This window comes from Pipistrellus kuhlii, unplaced genomic scaffold (genome assembly GCF_014108245.1).
Source record: "Pipistrellus kuhlii isolate mPipKuh1 unplaced genomic scaffold, mPipKuh1.p scaffold_m20_p_89, whole genome shotgun sequence".
Taxonomy (NCBI): domain Eukaryota; kingdom Metazoa; phylum Chordata; class Mammalia; order Chiroptera; family Vespertilionidae; genus Pipistrellus; species Pipistrellus kuhlii.
In genome coordinates, this window is record NW_023425594.1 from 565,107 (window position 1) to 589,177 (window position 24,071).

The window sequence follows — 24,071 nt, forward strand, 5'->3', positions numbered from 1 at the left end:
CTATATCTATATATGTGTGCATGTATGTATGTATGTATGTATAGATAGATAACATATCTTTTATAAATATTTTTATTGATTTCTGAGAGTGAATGGGAAAGGGAAAGAGGGATAGAGGCATCAGTGATGAGAGAGAATAGGTCAGCTGCCTCCTGCATACCCTTCTGGGGATCAAGCCTGCAACCCAGGCACATGCCCTTGACCTGAATCGAACCTGGGACCCTTTAGTCCACAGGCCAGTGCTCTTATCTACAGACCCAACCAGCTATGGCAGTGGGATGTTTTTATTCTTTGCCTTTTGTGTATCTACTATTGCATTTTGCTTTGTGATTGCAGAGGCTTATATAAAATCTTAAAATTAAAACTTTCTAAGCTACCAACTTCAACTGCAAAACAGTTGTTAATCCTTACCTGAGGATGTTATTTTCCATTGAATTTTAGAGAGATTGGAAAGGTTGGGGAAAGACAGAAACATCCATGTGAGAGACACATCGATTGGTTTTCTTTTTTTAAAATATATTTTATTGATTTTCCACAGAGAGGAAGGGAGAGGGACAGAGCTAGAAACATCAATAAGAGAGAAACATCGATCAGCTGCCTCCTGCACACCCCCCACTGGGGATGTGCCCACAACCTAGGTCCATGCCCTTAACCAGAATGGAACCTGGGACCCTTCAGTCTACTGGCTGACGCTCTGTCCACTGAGCCAAACCGGTTTAGGCAAATTTTTATTTTTTAAATTACTTTTAGAGAGAGAGAAGGGGAGGAGTGAGAGAGAGAAGCATTGATATGAGAGAGAAATTGGTTTGTTGCCTCTTGTATGCACCCTGACTGGGGAGCTAACCCACAACATAGGTATGTGCCCTAACTGAGAATCAAACCCAGTACCTTCCTGTGATTGGGACTCCAGCCAACTCAGCTATCTCAGCCAGGGCAATTGTATGTCCCTTCCTCTTTCCCTCCCACCTACCCTCCCTCCCTCCCTCTCTTTTTTTCTTTCTTTTTTTTGTAGGTTGCTGGGCTTGTGTAAATTATTTATTTTAAAATCCTTTTCTGACCATACACAGATGTGTATTTCTTTGGAGTGATTATTAAATTTGTGTTCCTTTGGTTGGTGGGGTGTCATGTTTCCTTGATTTTTTTTTTTAAACTGTTTTGTTTCATTGTTTGGTTTTTGCTTTGTTTTGGGGGGTTTTTTATTTGTAGCCTTGTGTGATGCCTGTACATTTCAGAGGGTGGATTACTTTGACTTTCTGGAAAGGTTTCAGTGGGAAGAGCTTCACCTTGGGAAGGTGTCACTGTGCTGACTTGGCTGGTCTTGCAGTTCTGACTACAAGGCCGAACCCAAACCGCCTACTCCCGGTAGCTGTGTTTCCTGGAGTCAGTGTTAGTGACATCGCAGGTGTCCTCCATAGCTAAGGCTTTCTGTGCTCACATCAGTGAAGAAGATTGCTGTAGACGTGCTGATTCTGTTCTCCAAAGGGAACAACTGTTTTTGGCCCAGTTGTTCCCTTTAGATGTCGAGTGCAGGGTGTCCTCATGGTGGTGATGGAATTTGTATCTGATTTTAAAACCCCCAGTGGCGTTCACTTTGCTGTGTGAGATGCAGTCACACCCTGATCAGTGATTGAACCTGTGAGCAGAGCACAGCTACACACACAAGGAGCTAATATCTGAGGAGTCAGCCATCCATATTGCCCATGGCTTTGGTGCCTGAGAAGCAGGCATTCGTGTGACAGCAATGGGGTCAGGTTATCTAATGTTGGCATTTCAGGGACAGTTGTGGCTCTGGGGTTGGGTGGGGTGTGCGGTGTGGCCACTGTAGAGCAGTCAGCTGGGATCCATGCCTGTGGTCACTCAGCCAGCTCTGCTGTGCGGGCTGTCCAGGGTCTTTCTGGAAAAGGTTTCTCCTCCTCCACAGAGGAGGACGTTGGCACGGGATGGCATTTACCCTTTGGCTGATACACATGGCTCCCGCCTTTCTTTCTTTTTCTTCTCCAGGTGTCTTCACTACGCTGGTGTTCCCAGTGATTTTTTTGTGTCTTTGTTCTCCTTTAAGCTGGTTTCCTCTACCACATTGCTGACATTCCTCACCTAGATGTGCTTTCTGGGTACATTGTGTGCTCAGTTACTCTGCAACAGACCTCTCCATTCACGTGTTCTTTCCTTCTGTCACCCATGTTGTATGTAGTTGCCCTGCTAGGACTTTCGGGGAAGAGTCCTCTCTGCATGTATCACAGGATGGTCTCTGTCTAGCCATGGCCAAGCGGGTTCACAGGGGTGTGGTCCTAGTGACTGGCAGTTGTAAAAATTGTGTTGTCAGGACGTTGTTCAGGTCATACCACAAACCTGTCTTTGCTCACCAGAGGGTTTGTGTCATTGCCAGTAGCCAAACCCATTTCTCCAGCTTTGAAACTTACCGTGTCTGCTGTGGTTTCTAGCCCACGGATATTCCCCCTCCCTCGACTCCCATCCCACCTGCCCTCTGACCACTCTTTCCTCAGTGCTCTTCAACAGTGCGTGTCCTCACAGATTATGCTGTGAGATGTTGAAAATTTCTGTATTGACCTCAGATAGCAGCTAATACATTACATTTGGATGGTAATGAGTTTACACGTATGCTTCTACATCAACAGCAGCAAAGGATATGCAGGAATCGGGTGGCATAGAAAGTGCATTGTGTGCTGTGCCTCTCTTTGTTGTGTCAGACCCATACATATCCTTCCCCTGGTTGTGTCTTCATCAATTTCTTACCTTAGAAGCCTAGTAGCACAAAGTAGTCAGCCATTCCTTCCAACGGAATTTCCTTCTTTTGCAAAGTGTTTCATATATAGATGTGTTTCTCCCTTCCTTTTAGTCAACATGTAATTCAAAAGCTTTTCTTTGCGTTCAGGTTGCTGCTGTGGAGCGGACGACGCGGAAGCACACGGGGAACAGAGGGTTTCTGAGGGCGTGTCGCAGGGGAAGAGTCCCAAGGCAGCCTCGTCTTCCCAGGAGAGACACCCCTGTGGGCGCTGCGGGCCGGTCCTGAGGGACGTTTTCCGCCTGGTCGAGCAGCAGGGGACGCAGCACAGCCAGAAGCTGCTGCGGTGCGGGGCGTGCGCAAAGCGGTTTTATTTCCGTGTAAACTGTCACCCGCCTGAGGAGCAGCCCGTGGGAGAGGAACCCTTCGGAAGTAGTGCCGACACGGCCTCATTCACAAAAAGCTGCAGCATCCACATGTCAGAGAAGACCTTTACCTCTGAGCAGGGTGAGGGGGACTCCCTGCCCAGCTTGGGACAGCAGCAGCAGCAGCAGCAGCTGACTCAGAAAGCAAAGGAGCCGAAGGAGGGTTTCCAGTGGGAGGCACCTTCACAAAGCAGAGCAAGTCCTGACCCTCCAGGGAAATGCAAAAAGGCCTTTAACCCCAAACGCCTGCTTGTTCCGGACCAGGATGTCGATACTGCAAGAAAATGTTTTGTGTGCAGTGAGTGTGGAAAAATATTCAGGTACAAGTCCCCATTTGTTACTCATTGCAGACTCCACACTGGAAAAAGTACTTATGTGTGTGGCAAAAGTGGAAAAACCTTTAGTGGAAGTTCAACCCTCAGGCAACATCGAAAAATTCATGTAGGTCCAAGGAGGTACAAATGCAGCAAATGTGGGAAATCTTTAAGCCACAAAACTGTCCTCATTAATACCCAAGAACAACACAACGGGGAAGACAGTTATGTGTGCAGCAGATGTACAGAGCTTTTTAGTCTCTGTGCAGTGTCCATTGAATACCCGAAAGTTCATTTGCAAGAAAAACCTTATAAGTGTCAGGACTGTGAAAAATCGTTTACCTCTGTCGCTGCCCTCAGTTATCATCAGAGCTCTCACACTGGAGAAAGACCTTATGGGTGCAGTGATTGTGGGAAATCTTTTATCTCTAGGTCTGATCTCCGTTATCATCAGAGAGTTCACACTGGAGAAAGGCCTCATGCGTGCAATCAATGTGGGAAATCTTTTATCACTCGTACAGCTCTTCGTTATCATCAGCGTGTTCACACTGGAGAAAGGCCATTTGAATGTAGTGAATGTGGGAAGTCCTTTACCCGAAGAAATAACCTCCTTATACACCTGAGAGTTCATTCAGGGTACAGGCCTTATGAGTGTGGTGAATGTGGGAAATCTTTTACCTTTAGTTCGAGCCTCCGCTGTCATCACAGAGTTCACACTGGAGAAAGGCCGTATGACTGCAGTGAGTGTGGGAAATCTTTTAACAATAGGTGGACACTTGTTAGACACCTGAGGATTCACACAGGAGAAAAGCCTTATATATGCAGCAAATGTGGCAAATCTTTTACTTGTAGTTCCACGCTTCAGTATCATGAGCGAGGCCACCTTGGGAAAAGGCCTTATGAGTGCACTGAATGTGAGAGATCTTTTACTACTAGCTCTGCCCTCCGTTATCATCAGAGTGTTCACACAGGAGAAAGGCCTTATGAGTGCAATGAATGTGGGAAATCTTTTATCTCCAGATCTGACTTCCAGTATCATCAGAAAACTCACTCAGGGGAAAGGCCTTATGAGTGTAATGAATGTGGAAAATCCTTTATTCGAAAAAATAACCTCATTTTACACCAGAGAGTACACACAGGAGAAAGACCTTATGAGTGTAGTGAATGTGGGAAATCTTTTAACAATAAGTCGACACTCATTCAACATCGGAGAGTTCACACAGGAGAAAAACCTTATGTGTGCACTGAATGTGGAAAATCCTTTACTTCTAGCTCCACCCTCTCCTATCATCTGAGAACTCATGCGGGAAAAAGGCCTTATGAATGCAGCGAATGTGGCAAATCCTTTACATCTAGTTCCACCCTCAATTACCATCAGAGAGTTCACACAGGAGAAAGGCCTTATAAATGCAATCAATGTGGAAAATCTTTTACTTTTAGCTCGAGCCTCCGTTATCATCACAGAGTACATACCGGGGAAAGGCCGTATGAGTGCAGTGAGTGTGGAAAAACTTTTAAGGATAGATCACAATTCACTAAACATCAGAGAGGTCACACTGGAGAGAGACCTTATGAGTGTAATGAATGTGGGAAATCTTTTAGCCACAAATCTTCCCTCTCAATACACCAGAAAATTCATAATAGAGAAAGGTCTTACAAGTGTAGTGAGTGTGGGAAATCTTTTACCTCTACCTCTGGTCTTGGTTATCATCGGAGACTTCACAGGGGAGAAAGGCCATACCAGTGCATTGAATGTGGGAAATCTTTTACCAGCAGCTCGATACTAGTTCGACACCAGAGAGTTCACACTGGTGAAAGGCCTTATGAGTGTAGGGAATGTGGGAAAACTTTTGCCAGTAGTGACACACTGTCTTATCATCAGAGAGTTCACACAGGAAAAAAGCCTTACAAATGCAGTCAATGTGGAAAATCTTTTGCCTCCGGTTCCACCCTTCGTTACCATCAGAGAGTTCACACAGGAGAAAGGCCCTATGAGTGCAGTGAATGTGGGAAATCTTTTATCTGTAGTTCCAAACTTCGTTATCATCTTCGAGTTCACACTGGTGAAAGGCCTTACGAATGCAGTGAATGTGGAAAACTGTTTAGGGATAGTTCCCAATTCAGTCAACACCGGAGAGGTCACACTGGAGAAAGGCCTTACGCATGCAATGAATGTGGGAAACTTTTTATACGGAAATCTACGCTCTTGCAACATCAGAGAGTTCACATAAGGGAAAGTCCTTAGAAGTGCTAGAGAAATCAATTTTCAGTTCAGTGTAAAAGCCCTGGAGGAAATTCCTTCAGAACTCATTTGTCTGAATTGAGACTCGCATCTGAGTATGTACAGTGGATAGATTCCCATAAGTTTCATTTAAGAGAAGCGTGTGTAAATACGTTATACTTTCTGATTGGCCGGGACTCTTCCTAGATTTATGAGGCTAAAGTTATTTAATTTTCCCACTGGAATGTGCTTAAGACTTTTTGCAACAGTCATGGCCTAATGTGTTCTGGGAAGCTGACCTCTGGTTTCATATATTGTAGCAGTCTAGGAATAACCAAACCCTCAGTAGTCAGCTTTCCCTTAATGACTAATTTAGACATGGATTTCAGTCAGTATCCCAACTTCTGCTTCAAGCTTACAGAGAAATGACTACCAGTTCCAGGGATGTGTTGGTCTCACATGATACTTGTGATGAAATTTACCAGCTTGCAGTTCCTGAACTTACTGCTTTGCCTTGTAAAACAATTGAGGCCTTATTTTTTCTTTGTTAATCTTCATCTGAGGGTATTTTTTCTGTTAGATTTTAGAGAAAGTGGAAGGGGAGAGGCAGAAGAGACAGAAACATCACTGTGAGAGAGAGATTGGATGGGTTGACTCTCACACATATTACAACTAAGGGCCAGGGACCAAACCCGCAACCCAGGTACGTAACTTTGATAAGGATAACCTAAGGTAATTCAGAATGTGGGAAATGCTCTAAAAATTGAGTCAGAACTGCCAGGGCCAAAAGACATCTTGAATATGGCAAACCAAAACCAGAGTGTTATGCTCTCCTCTTCATGTATAAAATATACTTTGGGTAAACATAAAGTTAGGAAAACTTAGACATGATTTTTATTGAAGTGCTAACATCCTGATAAAGTTTTATAGAGTGCAGACATGTCTGAACAGCTCATAAAATAATTGATTTCGCCCATAATTATCAACCAATTACTTCACATGTATTCAATGACAGCTAGCAGAGTAGACAAAATTCCAGTGGGTAAAAATGTTACTGGATGAAAAACCTTTTAACAGTTGAACTCACTATGCAAAGTTCACAACACAAAAATGACACTGGTCCTTCATATCATCTGTGCCTAAAGCAATCAGAAGCCTCAGTTCTGTGCAGCGGTGTGGCTAGAATCAAGGATTGGATCTAATGCCTTTGACTCCACTTGGTATTCACTGCAAACAAAGGAGAACAAGTTAAAGACATCAGAGGTGTGCCATACACGTATTCCGGGAAGACAGTAAGTATCTGATTCCAGAACAGCTGTAATAAAGACAGTCACATGTTTAGTGGTTCACCGTGCACATAAAAATTATGTTTACACGCCGAAACCGATTTGGCTCAATGGATAGAGCGTCGGTCTGCGGACTGAAAGGTCCCAGGTTTGATTCTAGTCAAGGGCATGTACGTAAAAAATCTCTGTAAAAAATCAATAAAATATATTTTTAAACAATATGTTAACAGTACATCACTATAGTCCATGAACTGTGCGATTTCATTATGTTTCAAACAATTTTAACAAACTTGTGTTGCCCAAGCCCGTGTGGTGCAGTGGTTTAAGCATTGGTCTATGTACCAGAAAGGTAGCAGGTTTGATTCCAGGTCAAGGACAGATATCTGGGATACAGGTCCATCTTCAGTCCCATTGAGGCCCCTTGGGCAAGCAATCCCTGTGTCTCATACTGATGGTCCTCTCTTTTATTCCCTCCCCCAACCCTCCACTCTAAAAACCAATGCAAAAAATACCCTCTGGAGAGGATATTTAAAAATACATATTTTTTATTTATTTATTTTTTTTTACAGAGAGGTAGGGAGAGGGATAGAGAGTTAGAAACATTGATTCAGCTGCCTCCTGCACACTCCCCAATATAGATGCACCTGCAACCAAGTTACATGCCCTTGACTAGAATCGAACCTGGGACCCCTCAGTCTGTAGGCCGGCACTATACACCGAGCCAAACCTATCGGCATGGGGTTTTTATTATGAGAAATACTAAAGCAGTGTATGACAGGAGTAGAAAAATGTCAAAACATTTCCCAGAAATTATAAAAATCTTACTCCATTGGGGGTCTATTCACAGCCCTGGTCACTTGCTCCCAGCAATGATGGAGCTCATGCAATTCAACAAAAGGAAGACAATCCAATTAAAAAATTGGGCAAAGGACTTAGACATTTATCCCAAGATGACCAATATCCTTTATAATAGAAGGCTATTGTGCAAATAGACTGATAAAATAACATTGTATTGACGTACACTGACTACCAGGGAGCGCATTCCAAACATGGCAGGTGTCTGCTGCTATGGGATGGTGTAGCAAGTGAGCGTTGCACCAAACCAAGATGGGGCACTGGTCACTTGTCAGGGTGAGCCTCTTAGTTACTGATAATTGCTCCTGCGTGTCATGGTCCCCTTGTACCCACTGCTGGCTCCCAGCACAGGTCCCAATCAGTGCTGTCAGGGTGCAAGTGGTGGCTGATGGCCCTGATCACCCCTGAGGGATTCTCCATCTTCCCCTCCTCCTAAAGGGCAATCCGGCCCAGTAGCTGCTGCTCGCAGGCAGGGCCTGCACCACAGGTGGGTGTGAGAGGTGGCAGCAGGAGGGTCTGGGCCTGGGCACGAGGGTGGGCTGAGACCTGGCCCTGTGTCACTGCAGCCTCATGGCCCACAGTTTCTTTCTGGTGCACAGATTCACGCACTGGGCTCCTCGTATATCCATGAAAAAGTGGTCCAGGCAGCTGTAATGAAGTATCACCTCACATCTACTAGACTGGCTGCTTTGTACAAATCAGCAGAATAAGTGCTGGTGAGGAGGCAGGGAGGAGGGAACTTGGTGCACTGCTGTGGGGTTGCACACGGTGCAGTTACTTGAAAATAGGATGGCGTTTCTTTAAAAAAACAAAAACCTGCTGATTGACACAGCAGTTCCATATTTGGGAATGCTTCCTAAGGATCCTGAAACAAGAAAAAAATATGCCCTGAACAGTTTGGCTCAGTGGATAGAGCGTTGGCCTGCGGACTGAAGGGTCCCAGGTTCAATTCCGGTCCAAGGGCATGTACCTTGGTTTCGGGCACATCCCCTGTAGGGGGTGTGCAAGAAGCAGCTGATCAATGTTTCTAGCTCTCTATCCCTCCCCCTTCCTCTCTGTAAAAAATCAATAAAATATATTTTTAAAAAAGGAAATATTTGCAGTTGTGTTTATGACATTATTTACAATAAAGATCCAGAAACATCCAAAGTGTCCACCAGCAGAGGACTGGGTAAAAAAGCTGTGATGTATTTACACAATACAATACTATGGGGCCGGGGGGGGGGGGGGGGGGGAATCTCTTACCAGCATAGATAGACCTAGAGGTTATGGTGCTAAGTGAAATAAAGAAGTGCCACATGATCTTGCTTATATGTGGGATCTGATAAACAGGAAACGTGTTCTGATGCATGGGGAGTTTGACAGATCTTAGAATAAGGGTGGGGGTAGAGGTGGGGCAGGGTGGAGGGTCTGCAGGGGTGTATGGGAGACATCTGTCAACAATAACAAGTAAATTTAAAATATTAAAAGTCTCCAGCACACTGCTTCTGGCACTGCGATTATAGGCCTGGTCTGACACTGCAGATAAGAACATTTTTAAGTTTTTCTTGTCTAGGACACATCTCCCAATGGAATAAAATCTCTCCCTTGCTGAAACCGGTTTGGCTCAGTGGATAGAGCGTCGGCCTGCGGACTGAAAGGTCCCAGGTTAGATCCCGGTCAAGGTTGTACCTTGGTTGCAGGCACATCCCCAGTAGGGGGTGTGCAAGAGGAAGCTGATGATTAGCTCTCTCATCGATGTTTCTAACTCAATCCCTCTTCCTCTCTGTAAAAAATCAATTAAAAAATATTAAAAAAAAAAAACACACAAAGAAAGGATTTAAAGTATATATATATATATACTTTAAATATATATATATATATATATATATATATATATATATATATATATATATATATAATCTCCCTTAAATGTGAACTCTCCAATTCCTCAGGATCCCATACTTGTTCTTCCTGGGTGCTACTGTTTTTATAGTTCCACACCTGTCTCCCTTAATTTACTATAACTTGAGATACTTCCTTTTAATTTATTGGCTGCTTAATTTAGAAGCCTGCCTGAGAACACCCTTCCATAGTCACTGAGGTATAAAGAAATTGAGGATCTGAAGCAGAAATAATTAGTAAGGTCCCCCTCCGGCAACCTTCACTCTTAAGCTTGGCCCATCTCCAGAGAGAACCACTGATACCAGCATCACGTTGTCCTGTGAATTCCTGTGAAGCGAGCCTCACCCCCGTTTCTGCATGACTGGGACCACGACTCCTTGGGCCTTCTCCGTTGTGTCACCTCAAAACCCACACAGTGAGCTGAGCCAGGGTGCTCAGTGGATAGAGCCTTGGCCCATGGACTGAAGGATCCCAGGTTAGATTCCGTTGAGGGCACGTGCCCAGATTGCAGGTTTGATCCCCACTGGGAGCTGTGCAGGAGGCAGCTGATCAATGGTTCTTTCATCACTGATGTTTCTCTCCATCTCCCTTCCTGTCTGAAATCAATAAAAATATAAATTAAAAACCAACACCCTCCCAAAACCCAAACGCAACCATCAGATGTCTGGACCCAAGAAGGAGGAAGCCAGAAGTCCCGCCCTAACGCTTTCATCTTGATCTGTCATTGGCTTAACTCCGCGCAACGTCTTCTGGGTAATGTAGTTCCCAGCGCTCCATTCTGAGTTCCTGGGATGCTTGTCCCTGGATGGATCCTGTAAAGTGATGCTGTTCCCTGCAGGAAAGCGCTTGCTCTTGGTTAACTACAGACAAAAAGACTCCGTTCTGACCTATCTACCCGGAGATGGGCTGCGGGTTCAGGACCACAAGACTGTGCACGCCCCTCCCCAAAAATGTCAGTTGCAAGTCTAGTTGTTATCGGTGCTTCAGAAAGACGACTCTTGAATATCACCCTTCAATTGTCCTAGATGGGTTGCTTTCCATTTCTGAATCCCTTAAAGACAATTAGATATTCAAATGTACTCCACTGAATTTTTTTAATTCATTTTAGAGAGGGGGGAGAGAGAGAAGCATCAATGATTGATTTTAGAGAGAGAGGAGTAGAAACATCGCTGACACAGAAACACTCTTCCCTACCACTTCCTGGGGATCCAGCTGAGCCCGGGGCAGGCACCCTGACCAGAATGGAACTGGGGGTCTCTGGAACTGGGGAACCTCACTCAGCCAACTGGGCTGCACGGTCAGACCACCACAGGCTGATTTTAAAAACATGCATGTTTTTTATTCACTTCAGGGAGAGGGAGAGGGGGAGAAGCATCAGTGATGACGGAGGATCATGGACCCGCTGCCTGCTGCAAGGCTCCCTTCTGGGCATGGAGCCCGCAACCCGACCAGGTGCCCTGACCAGGAATTGAACCTTGACCTCCTAACACAAGGGTCCAAGGTCAATGCTGAGTCACACCAGCTGGGCACAACAGCTACCTTTTAAATAGAAAACCACTGCCGAAACCGGTTTGGCTCAGCTGTAGAGCGTCGGTCTGCAGACTGAAAGGTCCTGGGTTCGATTCCGGTAAAGGGCATGTACATTGATTGCGGGCACATCCCTGGTAGGGGGTGTGCAAGAGGCAGCTGGTCGATGTTTCTCTCTCATCGACGTTTCTAGCTCTCTCCCTTCCTCTAAGAAAATCAATAAAATAAATTTAAAAATAAATAGAAAACCACTGCCGAAACCGGTTTGGCTCAGCTGTAGAGCGTTGGTCTGCGGACTGAAAAGTCCTGGGTTTGATTCTGGTCAGGGGCATGTACATTGGTTGCGGGCACATCCCCAGTAGGGGGTGTGCAAGAGACAGCTGGTCGATGTTTCCCTCTCATCGACGTTTCTAGCTCTCTATCTCTCTCCCTTCCTCTCTGTAAAAAAAACAATAAAATATATTTAAAATAAAAATAAAAATAAAATAGAAAACCACAGGTACCAAATGGCATACCTATTTTTTTTTTCGAGTATAATTTGCTTTTCTTTTTAAAAAATATATTTTATTGATTTACAGAGAGGAAGGAAGAGGGATAGAGAGTCAGAAACATCGATGAGAGAGAAACATCCATCAGCTGCCTCCTGCACACCCCCAACTGGGGATGTGCCCGCAACCAAGGTACACGCCCTTGATCGGAATCGAAGCCAGGACCCTTTGTCTGCAGGCTGATGCTCTATCTACTGAGCACACCGATTAGGGCCAACCTGCAATTCTTGAGTTGTAAAGGGATTGAGAGCACAGAGGTAATAAGTCTGGATTAGTCCTTCCTGCCTAAAATATCTGAATGAATTCACTGAAGGTATCAAAAACATACACTATAGCCCTAACCGGTGTGGCTCAGTGGATAGAATGTCGGCCTGCAAACTGAAGGGTCCCGGGTTCAGTTCTGGTCAAGGGCATGTGCCTGGGTTGCAGGCTGGATCCCCAGTGTGGGGTGTTCAGGAGGCAGCCAATCAATGGTTCTCTCTCGTTTCTTTCGCTCTCCTTTCCTCTCTAAAATAAATCAAGAAATATTTTTTAAAAACAAAAATATGAAGAAATGGAACCACAAATTGATGTCTCTCTCTTTCACTCTCTCTAAAGTCAATAAGTAAAAATTTCACTGTAGCTGGTCCCTCGGTTGGTTGAGTGCCATCCCCTTATGCCAAGGTGGTGGGTGTGACCTCCGGTCAGGGCACACACAGGCACCGCCCAAGGAACCATCTGTGAGAAGCCCTGGCTGAGTGGTTCAGCTGGTGGAGTATCCTCCTGAACACCAAATGTTTGCGAGTTCGATTCCCAGTCGGGGCACAGAGGGAAGTCAACAAAACACTATTCCTCTATCCCTTCCCGCCTCCAAATATCAGTAAACATATCCTGGGGAGAGGATTAAAAAAACAAAGTTTAACAACAAATCAATGTTTCTTTCTCTCCCTTTCTCTAAAAATGAATAATTAAAAATACATAAATAAGAATTTTCAAAATACTATATATCCCAGGAAGCCATCCTCAGGTTAAATTAACTGACTAGAACCTTTGGTGGCAAACCTCCACCAGGTGGCGACTTTTCCTCAGACACCAGGTGGAGACTTGACCAGTTCAGGAAGAAAAAAACTCAGGCCATAACCGGTTTGGTTCAGTGGGTAGAGTGTCAGTCTGCGGACTGAAGGGTCCTGGGTTCGATTCCGGCAAGGGCACATGCTGAGTTGCGTGTTGGATCCCCAGTATGGGTTGTGCAGGAGGCAGCTGACCAATTATTCTCTCTCATCGGTCTCTCTCTCTCTCTGTGTAAAAAGTCAATATTTAAAATAATAATTTAAAAAAAGGCCCTTGCCAAAACTGGTTTGGCTCAGTGGATAGAGCGTTGGTCTGCGGAATGAAAGGTCCCGGGTTCGATTACAGTCAAGAGCATGTACCTTGGTTGTGTACATCAAGGTACCAGCTGCCTCCTGCACAGCTGGGGACTGAAGGGTCCCAGGTTCGATTCCAATCAAGTCCCCTTCAGTTTAAAGGGGACTTTAAACTGAATATTAATACCTTTTCTTTGAAGGTCAACTCTTTGGTATAGTTTATAAAAATGAAAATTATTTAAATGCTTGTTTTTTAAACCCAGTAGGGGGTGTGCAGGAAGCAGCTGGTCGATGATTCTCTCTCATTGATGTTTCTATCTCTGTCTCTCTCTCTTCCTCTCTGTAAAAGATCAATACAATATTAAAAAAAAAAAAAAAAAAAAAAAAAAAAAAAAAAAAAAAAAAAAAAAAAAGAGCTCACAGTCTTGCCAAAAGCAGTTTAGCTCAGTGGATAGAGCGTCAGCCTATGGACTGGAAGGTCCCAGGTTCGATTCCAGGCAAGGGCATGTACCTTGGTTGTGGACACTAGGGGGTGTGCAGAAGGCCACTGATCAATGTTTCTCTCTCATTGATGTTTCTCATCGATGTTTCTAGCTCTCTATCCCTCTCCCTTCCTCTCTGTGAAAAATCAATAAAATATATATAATTTAAATATTAGCTTCTGGATGCTACTGGGGCTAAGACTGTTGTTTGTTTTAAAATATATTTTAATTAATTTTTTACAGAGAGAAAGGGAGAGGGATAGAGTCAGAAACATCGATGAGAGACTTAGATCAGCTGCCTCCTGCACACCCCCCAACAGAGATGTGCCCGCATCCAAGGTACATGCCCTTGATTGGAATCGAACCTGGGACCCTTCAGTCCACAGGCCGACGCTCTATCCACTGAGGCAAACCGGTTTTGGTGACATTTATGCTCTGAAAGCTCTCACGTTGTTAAAGAAAATGTGTACCTTAAGCATAAAAGGGGAAACACCTTGAATTTTTTCTTGATAGACTTAAAGGGGGCTTTAAACTGAATATTAATACCTTTTCTTTGAAGGTCAACTCTTTGGTATAGTTTATAAAAATGAAAATTATTTAAATGCTTGTTTTTTAAACCCCTAGTTTTTAAGTTCTAAAAGAGTATTCAGTGAGTTAATTTTATAATGTTTAACAATATTGTATTTTTTGGGGGAGGAGGAATATTTTATTTAAATAGAAGATGGCACTGGAGATAGTTTTAAAATACTTTTCATGGTTAGTATTATAAAAAAATTAAAACCTAAAGGTGATTTGTCTAGTTCCTCAATATTTAGAAAACTACGTGCTCTTGCTACTTAATATAATCATTTCATTATTTCATTATTAGCTATTATACATGATTAATAAGTTTTTTTGTTTAAAGTTATTTTCTGGTCCTAAAATAAAAACCAGAAATAGAGGGGGTGGGGCAATGGTAAGATATGTACACAGATAATAATTTAATTTTTTTTTTAAAAAGAATAAAAACACAACAAAAAAATCTGCATTCAGCCCTGGGCAGGGTAGAAAGTATAACGTAAGTCGTACGTTTCCCACTGAAGTAAAATTATGGAGGACTCTCCCTGCTGTTTACTGTTGAGGACAGAATTTATGGGATAAAAGTCAGACAACAGAAGCTCAGTGTTAACACATCCTACACATCTCACGTGCCCAGAGGCTAGAATTTTGGCTAATAGATGAACCACATTCATATTACTCAAAAAGCATTTCTGCTGTGTGTTCTCTGATGTACATGAAGATGAGTGATCGTCATAGAAGATTTCCCACAATCAGTGCACTCACAAGCTCCTTCTCCAGTGTGAATTTTTTATGACAATGGAGTCCAAAGCCATAGGTCAGACTTTTCCCACCATCATTGCGCTAATGGCCTTTCCTCAGTGTGAAGTTTCTGATGACGACGAAGACCAGCCTTTCTGGTAAAACATTTCCCACACTCCCTGCACTCAGAGGGCCTTTCCCCAGTGTGAACTCTCTGATGCCTGAGAAAGTGGGACGTTCTGGTAAAAGACTTCCCACATTCGCTGCAGGTGCAAATCCCTTCTCCTGTGTGTAGTCTCTGATGGTAACGAAGACCATAGGCGGTGGTAAAAGGTCTCCCACACTCACCGCATTCATAAGGCTTTTCTCCAGAATGAACCTGACGGTGTTTAAGGAGCATACGACGATACTGAAAGCATTTCCCACACTCACTGCACTCATATGGCTCTTTGTGAGTGTGTCCTCTCTGATGGCGGTGCAGACTATAGAGAGTGGTAAACGATTTCCCACATTCGCCACACTCGGGCTTCTCTCTCGTGTGGACTTTCTGATGAAAACGAAGTCTATACTTACAGGGAAAGGATTTCCCACAATCCCCACACTCATAGGGCTTTTCTCCAGCGTGAAGTCGCTGGTGCACACGGAGAGGGTACTTTTGGGTAAAGGATTTCCCACACTCACCACACTCATAAAGCTTTGCACCAGTGTGAACTCGCCGGTGGTAACTGAGGGCGGAACTAGACACCAAGGACTTCCCATATTCATTATGCCCTGCTCCCAGGTGAGTTCTTACATGACAGAAGAGGCCGGAGCTAAAGGGAAAGGATTTCCCACACTGAGTGCACACGTAAGGTTTTTCTCCTGTGTGAACTCTCTGGTGTCTAATGAGGACCGACTTCTGGTTAAAAGATTTCCCACACTCACTGCACTCATACGGCCTTTCTCCCGTGTGTAGTCTGTGATGATGACGGAGGCTCGAGCTATATGCAAAAGGTTTTCCACACTGAGTGCACACGTAAGGTTTTTCTCCTGAGTGAATTCCCTGGTGTTTAATGAGTGTCCACTTATCGTTAAAAGTTTTCCCACACTCACTGCACTCATACGGCCTTTCCCCGGTATGTACTCTGTGATGATACCGGAGGCTCGAGCTAAAAGTAAAAGATTTCCCACACTGATTGCATTTATAAGGCCTTTCTCCTGTGTGAACTCTCTGATGGTAACTGAGGGAGGAACTAGATGTAAAGGATTTGCCACATTCGCTGCATTCATAAGGCCTTTTTCCCGCGTGAGTTCTCAGATGATAGGAGAAGCTGGAGCTAGAAGTAAAGGATTTTCCACATTCGGAGCACACATAAGGTTTTTCTCCTGTATGTACTCTCTGGTGTAAAAGGAGGTGATATGTTTTAATAAAAGATTTCCCACATTCATTACACTTACAAGGCCTTTCTCCTGAGTGAGTTTTCTGATGACTCTTGAATGCAGATACAGAGATAAAAGAATTCCCACATTCACTGCACTCATAAGGCCTTTCTCCTGTGTGGATTCTTTGGTGTTTCACAAGTGTCCACCTATCCTTAAAGGAGTTCCCACACTCACTGCAGTTATAAGGCCTTTCTCCAGTGTGAATTCTATGATGACAGCGGAGGCTGGAGCGGGTAGTAAAAGACTGCCCACATTCGCCACACTTATAAGGCTTGTACCCTGAATGACTTACAAGGTGTCTAAGGAGGTGGCTTCTCTGGGGAAAGGACTTGCCACACTCACTGCACTCGTGTGGCTTTTCTCCAGTGTGAATTTTCTGATGGTAACGGAGGGCGGTCCTAGAGATGTAAGATTTCCCACAATCACTGCACCCATAAGGTCTTTCTCCTGTGTGAGAGCGCTGATGATAACGAAGCGAAGTGACAGAGGTAAACGATTTTGCACAGTCCTTACACTTATAAGGTTTCTCTCGCATTTGAACGTTCGGGTATTCAACGGACACTGAACGATGACTGAACAGTTGTGTACACGTGCTGCACACATAACTGTCTTCCCCGTTGTGTTGTTCCTGGGTATTAAAGAGGACAGTTTTGTGGCTTAAGGATTTTCCACATTTGCTGCACTTGTACTGCCTTGGACATGCAGAAATTTTTCGATGCTGACTGAGGGCTGAGCTTCTACTAAAGGTTTTTCCAACTTTGCCACACACATAAGTACTTTTTCCAGTGTAGATTCTGCAGTGCCTAACTAATGAGGATCTGTGCCTGAATATTTTTCCACACTCACTGCACACAAAACACTGTCCTGCAGGATCGACATCCTGGTACGGAACAAGCAGGCGTTTGGGGTTAAAGGCCTTTTTGCATTTCCCTGGAGGGTCAGGACTTGCTCTGCTTTGTGAAGGTGCCTCCCACTGGGTGCCCTCCTTTGGCTCCTTGGATTTCTGAGTCAGCTGCTGCTGCTGCTGCTGCTGCTGCTGCTGTCCCAAGCTGGGCAGGAAGTCCCTCTCACCCTGCTCAGAGGTAAAGGTCTTCCCGGAAATGTGGATGCTGCAGCTTTTTGTGAATATGGCCATTTCGGCACTACTTCCAAAGGGTTCCTCTTCCATGGGCTGCTCCTCAGGGGGGTGACAGTTTACACGGAAATAAAACCGCTTTGCGCACGCCCCGCACTGCAGCAGCTTCTGGCCGTGCTGCGTCCCCTGCTGCTCGACCAGGCGGAAAACGTCCCTCAGGACCGGCCCGCAGCGCCCACAGGGGTGTCTCTCCTGGGAAGACGAGGCTGCCTTGGGACTCTTCCCCTGCGACACGCCCTCAGAAACCCTCTGTTCCCCGTGTGCTTCCGCGTCGTCCGCTCCACAGCAGCAACCTGAACGCAAGGAAAAGCTTTTGAATTACATGTTGACTAAAGGGAAGGGAGAAACACATCTATATATGAAACACTTTGCAAAGGAAGGAAATTCCGTTGGAAGGAATGGCTGACTACTTTGTGCTACTAGGCTTGTAAGGTCAGAAATTGGTGAAGACACAACCAGGGGAAGGATATGGATGGGTCTGACAAAAAAAAAGAGAGGCACAGCACACAATGCATTTTCTGTGCCACCCGATTCCTGCATATCCTTTGCTGCTGTTGACGCAAAGCTGGGCAGAAGTATGCATGTAAGCCCATTACCATTCAAATATATTAGCTGCCGTCCGAGGTCAATACAGAAATTTTCAACATCGCACGGCACAATCTGTGAGGGCACTGTTGAAGAGCACTGAGGGAAGAGTGGTCAGAGGGCAGGTGGGATGGGAGTCGAGGGAGGGGGAATATCCATGGGTTAGAAACCACGGCAGACACGGTAAGGGCCAAAGCTGGAAGAGGTGGAGAAATGGGTTTGGCTACTGGCAATGACACAAACCCTGTGGTGAGCAAAGACAGGTTTGTGGTATGACCTGAACAACGTCCTGACAACACAATTTTTACAACAGCCGGTCCCTAGGACCACACCCCTGTGAACCCGCTTGGCCATGGCTAGACAGAGACCATCCTGTGATACATGCAGAGAGGACTCTTCCCCGAAAGTCCTAACAGGGCAACTACAATACATACAACATGGGCGACATCCTGCCTCGGCGATGCCTGCCATCTTCCACGCTCTGCCACCTGCCCCCAACACCTGCTATGTTCGACGTGCACCCCCTGGTGGTCAGCGCATGTCATAGTGACTGGTTGTTTGGTTGTTCCTTTGTTCCCCTGTTCGATCTTTGTATATTACTGTTTTATATATAGATTCTATCTATCTATCTACATCTATCTATCCATCCATCCATCCATGCATCCTATATAATAAAAGAAAAACATGTAAATTGGCCATACTTCCACAATGCCCACCAATGAGAAGTATGCAAAATTTTTTTTAAACATTTTATTTTTTTATATTTTATTGATTTTTCACAGAGAGAAAGGAGAGGGATAGAGAGTTAGAAACATGGATCAGCTGCCTCCTGCACACTCCCCACCGGGGATGTGCCCGCAACCCAGGTACAGGCCCCCGACCGAATCGAACCCGGGGCCTGTCAGTCCGCAGGCCGATGCTTTCTGCAGTAGTATGCAAATTAACCCAAGGAAGACGGAGGGTTAATTCGCATACACAGGGGCCAGGTGGAGAGCAGAGCGGGAGAGCTGGCGGCTTGGAGTGTGTGAAAAGTATGTGTAAAGGCTGTCTCCTAAGAAAGAGCTAAAATATACAGGGTGTTCATCCAACTGAACAGCAACAAACAATCCAATTAGGAAATGGCCAGCCCTGGGTGGTGTGGCTCAGTGGTTAGAGTGCCAGCCCTAGCAGGGGGGTCTGGGGGAGGATATTCAGGAAAACCAGGCTAGGTGAGATGTCACATCAATGTTCCGCTCTCTCCCAATGTTTTCTCTCCTCCACCCGTCTACTCCCTCTGAAAAACAATGGGAAAATATCCTTTTTCCCAAATGAGGGTTAACAAAACAAAAAATGGGTACTGAGTTCCTTTACAATAGGGGTGTCGAACTCAATCAGAGAAGGGGCCAAAATCTAAAATCCAGCCTAAATCGCGGGCCGAATCGTTTACTGAACAGTCATAAACTGTCATTGTGATGGAAACGCAGCGGAGTGCAGTGATGACAGCGCGGTGCGGGCCACATTGCAAGACCTGGCGGGACGGATTTGGCCCGCGGGCCTTGTGTTTGACACGTGTGCTTTACAAGATGAGAGAGTTCTAAGGATGTACTTAAGAGCATGGTGACTAGTTAGTAATCTACATTAATAAGAGAAACATGCAAATTAACCATCACTCTGCTACACCCACCAGCCAGTCAGGAACGAATATGCAAAATAACCCAACACAGAGCAAGCAGGCTAGGGTTTCCCTGGCAACAGAGGAAGCCAAGCTTTCTGCCGGCCCTGGCTTCCGCTCAAGGCTACAGTTTCAATTATAGAAGGTAAAGAAATCCCAGGTCCCAGGGCCTCCACTTGGGTTGCTGGGGGGCATGGCCGGCCAGCAAACCATCCCAGGCCCCTCGCCCAGGCCGCCCCACGTCCCAAGGGAATCCCTACCATGATCCAGGACACCCTTCAGGGAAAATCAGCCAGTCCTCACCCATGCTCCAGGCGACTATCCTATGTAATAAAGGAGTAATATGCAGATTGATCATCACTCCAACACACAAGGTGGCTGCCCCCATCTGGTCAAAGATCCTGGGCCCATGTGGACACAGAATGGCCACTACAAGATGGCCAGCAGGGGAGGGAAGTTGGGAGGGACCAGGCCTGCAAGGGAGGGCAGTTGGGAGGACCAGGCCTGCAAGGGAGAGCAGTTGGGAGTTGATCAAGCCTGCAGGGGAAGGCAGTTAGGGGTAATCAGGCCAGCAGAGGGAAGTTGAAAGCAACTGGGTCTGCAGGGAAGAACAGTTGGGAGAACCAGGACTGCAGGGGAGGGAAGTTAGGGGTGACCAGAGATGCAGGGGAGGGCAATTAGGGGCAAACAGGATGGCAGGGAAGCAGTTATGCATCAATCAGGCTGGCAGGGGAGTGGTTAGGGTGATCAGGATGGCAGGCAGGCGAGCAGTTGGGAGCCAGCAGTCCTGGATTGTGAGAGGGATGTTCAACTGCCTGGTAGAATCTAAACAGGCAGTCGGATATCCCTTGAAGGGTCCCAGATTGGAGAGGGGCTGGCTGGGCTGAGAGACACCCCTTCTCCCCCCTTCCACTCCCCGTGCAAGAATTTCATGCACCCGGCCTCTAGTGTTATATAATTGAAATGTATTGAGAGTAGATCTTAAGCATTCACAGCATAAAAATATCAGGCAACTTCATATGGAGATACATGTTTAATTACTATAACCATCATTTATATTGGGTCGGCAACTAAGTAAGTGCGGGTTCCACACATATATGGCTTCAGTTGAATTTTTAGGTTTGCAGACGTAGTACAAATGTAAAACACATTTTGTTATTTGATAGTTGGCTATTCAGCTGTTAATCAGTAAAAAAAGTTTTTTGATATGTTTTGTAGTTTTCGTTTGGCGTTCGTTGAAAAATGGAAAATCAAAAGGAACATTTTCGTCATATTTTGCTTTTTTATTTCCGCAAAGGGAAAAACGCATCGCAAGCTCATAAAAAGTTATGTGCTGTTTATGGTGACGAAGCCTTAAAAGAACGGCAGTGTCAAAATTGGTTTGCCAAATTTCGTTCTGGTGATTTTTCACTCAAAGATGAAAAACGCTCTGGTCGTCCAGTTGAAGTTGATGACGCCCTAATCAAAGCAATAATCAATTCGGACTGTCACAGTACAACACGTGAGATTGCAGAGAAGCTTCATGTATCACATACATGCATTGAAAATCACTTAAAACAACTTGGCTATGTTCAAAAACTCGATACATGGGTTCCTCACGAACTGAAAGAATCACAGTTAATGCAACGCATTAGCAGCTGCGATTTGCTAAAGAAACGTAATGAAAATGATCCATTTTTAAAACGACTGATAACTGGCGATGAAAAATGGGTTGTTTACAACAATATCAAGCGGAAAAGATCGTGGAGCAGGCCAGGTGAACCAACTCAAACAACATCAAAAGCTGATATTCATCAAAAGAAGGTTTTGTTATCAGTTTGGTGGGATTACAAAGGAATTGTCTACTTTGAACTCTTACCACCCAACCGAACGATCAATTCTGATGTCTACATTGAACAACTAACGAAATTAAACAATGCAGTTGAAGAAAAGCGGCCCGAATTGACAAATCGAAAAGGTGTTGTATTCCATCATGACAATGCAAGGCCACACACATCTTTGGTCACTCGGCAAAAATTAATGGAGCTTGGTTGGGATGTTTTGCCACATCCACCATATAGTCCTGACCTTGCACCATCTGATTACTTTTTGTTTCGATCTTTACAAAACTCCTTGAATGGTAAAAATTTCAATAATGATGATGATGTCAAATCGTACCTGATTCAGTTTTTTGCTAATAAAAACCAGAAGTTTTTTGAACGTGGGATTATGATGCTGCCCGAAAGATGGCAAAAGGTCATTGATCAAAATGGGCAATATATTACAGAATAAAGTTATTTAGTTCCATGAAAAAATTCTTTTATTTTCTTTAAAAAATCCGCAATTACTTAGCTGCCGACCCAATATTTTAAATATATTTTATTGATTTTTTTTATAGAGAGGAAGGGAAAGGGATAGAAGTTAGAAACATCGATGAGAGAGAAACATCCATCAGCTGCCTCCTGCACACCTCCTACCGGAAATATGCCTGCAACCAAGGTACCTGCCCTTGACCGGAATCGAACCTGGGACCTTTCAGTGCACAGCTGACGCTCTCTATCCACTGAACCAAACCGGTTTCAGCCCACTGTACACTTTAATACACACAAGTCTGTATTGCAACCAGGCTGGGAAACAGAAAAGGAAAACAGATCTAAACAGGACACGCTGTGCAGAAGAGCCTTGAAGAGGAGCCCGGCTTCAGATAAGCACGACCCAGACAGACCACACCTGTGAGTCCCGGCACAGGCGGCAGGAGGACTGACAGGGACGGGAAGGGACCACACCAGGAGACGGAGGGGGATGGGTCCGGACACATCAGCCCAGACACTGAGCATCCGTGAAGCTCGATGCAATGCGACTGGCTGACCTTGAATCCTGCCCAAAGGGCTCAGCACTGGGAGCGCAGGGGAGAGAAGAGGGCAGTGCAGACCCACAGGCCCAGCAGCACAGCAGCCACCCCGCACCCAGCCCCGCTGAAGTCCAGGCCCGCGGACTGAGAGAGCCGAGAGGGGGAGGGAGGAGAGTCCAGCCCGAGTCCCAGGTGAGGCCGTGAGTCTTACCCAGAGAGGACACGAGGGCAAAGTTCTCCAGCATCACACGCAGGTACAGGCGTCTCTGGGCCTCGTCCACCAGCCTCCATTCTTCCCGAGAGAAACGCACGGCCACGTCCTCCAAGGTCACCGCGGCCTGTGAGAACGGGGACAGAGGACACCGTGACCATTCTGTGCCCGAGAACCCGCAGCCACGCACTCGGGGGGCCGCCGCTGGACAGGCCTCTCCGCACCGCTGGCCCCGCGTCCCCATCCGCCCCGGGAGCTCCCGCAGCTCAGAGGCCCCGCCCCCTCCCCGCGCCCCGGGCCTGAGGGGCTCCCCGCCGGGCACAGGGACCCGGAAACGCCCCGCCCCTCCCAGCGCAACCACATTCCGGGGACCCCGATCGGGAAGGGAGGCGGGAGCTGGGCCCGCTGTCACCTCCTCCTCCGCCTCCTCCGCCCGCGGAGCCCCCGGTCCTCCTCCTCCCGGGGCCTCAGGCGCCCGTCCCACGGGCCGCCCTCCGAGGGTCACGTGACCGCCCGCCTCCCCTTCCCCTCGGGGCGCGGGCCGGCTTCCGCCCCGACCAGCCGCGCCGCCGCCATGACTGGCTTCCCGCCTGAGGGGGGCCACGGGGCCCGCCGGCAGGAGGGGACGGGGGCCCGCACCCCGGGCTGCGGGGCGGGGCGAGGAGGCGGGGACGCGCTCACCTCAGCCGGGCGCCTCGGCGCGGCCGCCGCCATCGGACCTGCGGGCGGGGCGGCGGGCGAGGAGAGACGCGGGACCCTCGCGGGGTCGCCGAGCCTCGCCCTCGCGTGTGGCAGCGGCGGGGACCGGGACTCCGTGTCGCCTCCTGCCTCCCGCCGCTGGAAAATCCACACACGGCGGCTCCAAGGCGGCAAAGACTCGGATGAGCAGCGAATGGGGCCCCGAGCAGGACGATGCCGGAAGTCGCGTCCCCATTGGCGGAAATGCTTTTGCCCTCATCCGCCACTTTCTCAACTGAGCGCACGGTCTTCTGGGTAATGTAGTTCCTAGCGCTCCAAAGGCCGCAAGGTGCTCTCTGGGGAGCAGCTAAGGATTTTTGCCCCTGGAGGCACCTTGTAAAGTCTTTTTTGTTTTTGTTTTGTTTTTAAATATATTTTTAAAAATACATTTTATTAATTTTTTTCAGAGAGGAAGGGAGAGGGAGAAAGAGCTAGAAACATTGATGAGAGAGAAATAATCCATCAGCTGCCTCCTGCACAGGCCCCACTGAGGATGTGTCCACCACCAAGGTACATGCCCTTGGCTGGAATCCAACCTGGGACCCTTCAGTCCACAGGCCGGCACTCTATCC

The 24,071-nt window shown here is 46.4% G+C and overlaps 2 protein-coding genes across 13 annotated transcripts in view; one reads left to right on the forward strand and one right to left on the reverse strand.

The window, feature by feature from the left end:
* LOC118712380 (zinc finger protein 154) overlaps positions 1–7,508 on the forward strand; it is a 280,454-nt gene extending 272,946 nt beyond the window's left edge. For 2 of the 4 annotated variants that reach the window (XM_045577315.1, XM_036426032.2), the window contains exon 3: positions 2,894–7,508. In XM_045577315.1, the coding sequence (XP_045433271.1) occupies positions 2,894–5,727 (2,834 nt within the window). In that variant the 3' untranslated portion in view covers positions 5,728–7,508. The remainder of the gene's footprint in view (positions 1–2,893) is intronic. The other 2 variants (XM_045577320.1, XM_045577316.1) reach the window with 2 other exon arrangements.
* Positions 1–23,799, reverse strand: part of LOC118712381 (zinc finger protein 551) — a 135,813-nt gene extending 112,014 nt beyond the window's left edge. For 2 of the 9 annotated variants that reach the window (XR_006740788.1, XM_045577330.1), the window contains exon 1: positions 23,443–23,731. Coding sequence is in view for 8 of the 9 variants with exons in the window: in XM_045577330.1 (XP_045433286.1) it covers positions 23,443–23,475 (33 nt within the window). In the remaining variant the exon portion in view is untranslated. Of the gene's footprint in view, positions 1–13,961; positions 17,778–22,187; positions 22,327–22,441; positions 22,889–23,442 lie in introns of those variants that run through there. The other 7 variants (XM_045577326.1, XM_045577325.1, XM_045577321.1 and 4 more) reach the window with 6 other exon arrangements.
* Between the last annotated feature and the right edge of the window lie 272 nt (positions 23,800–24,071).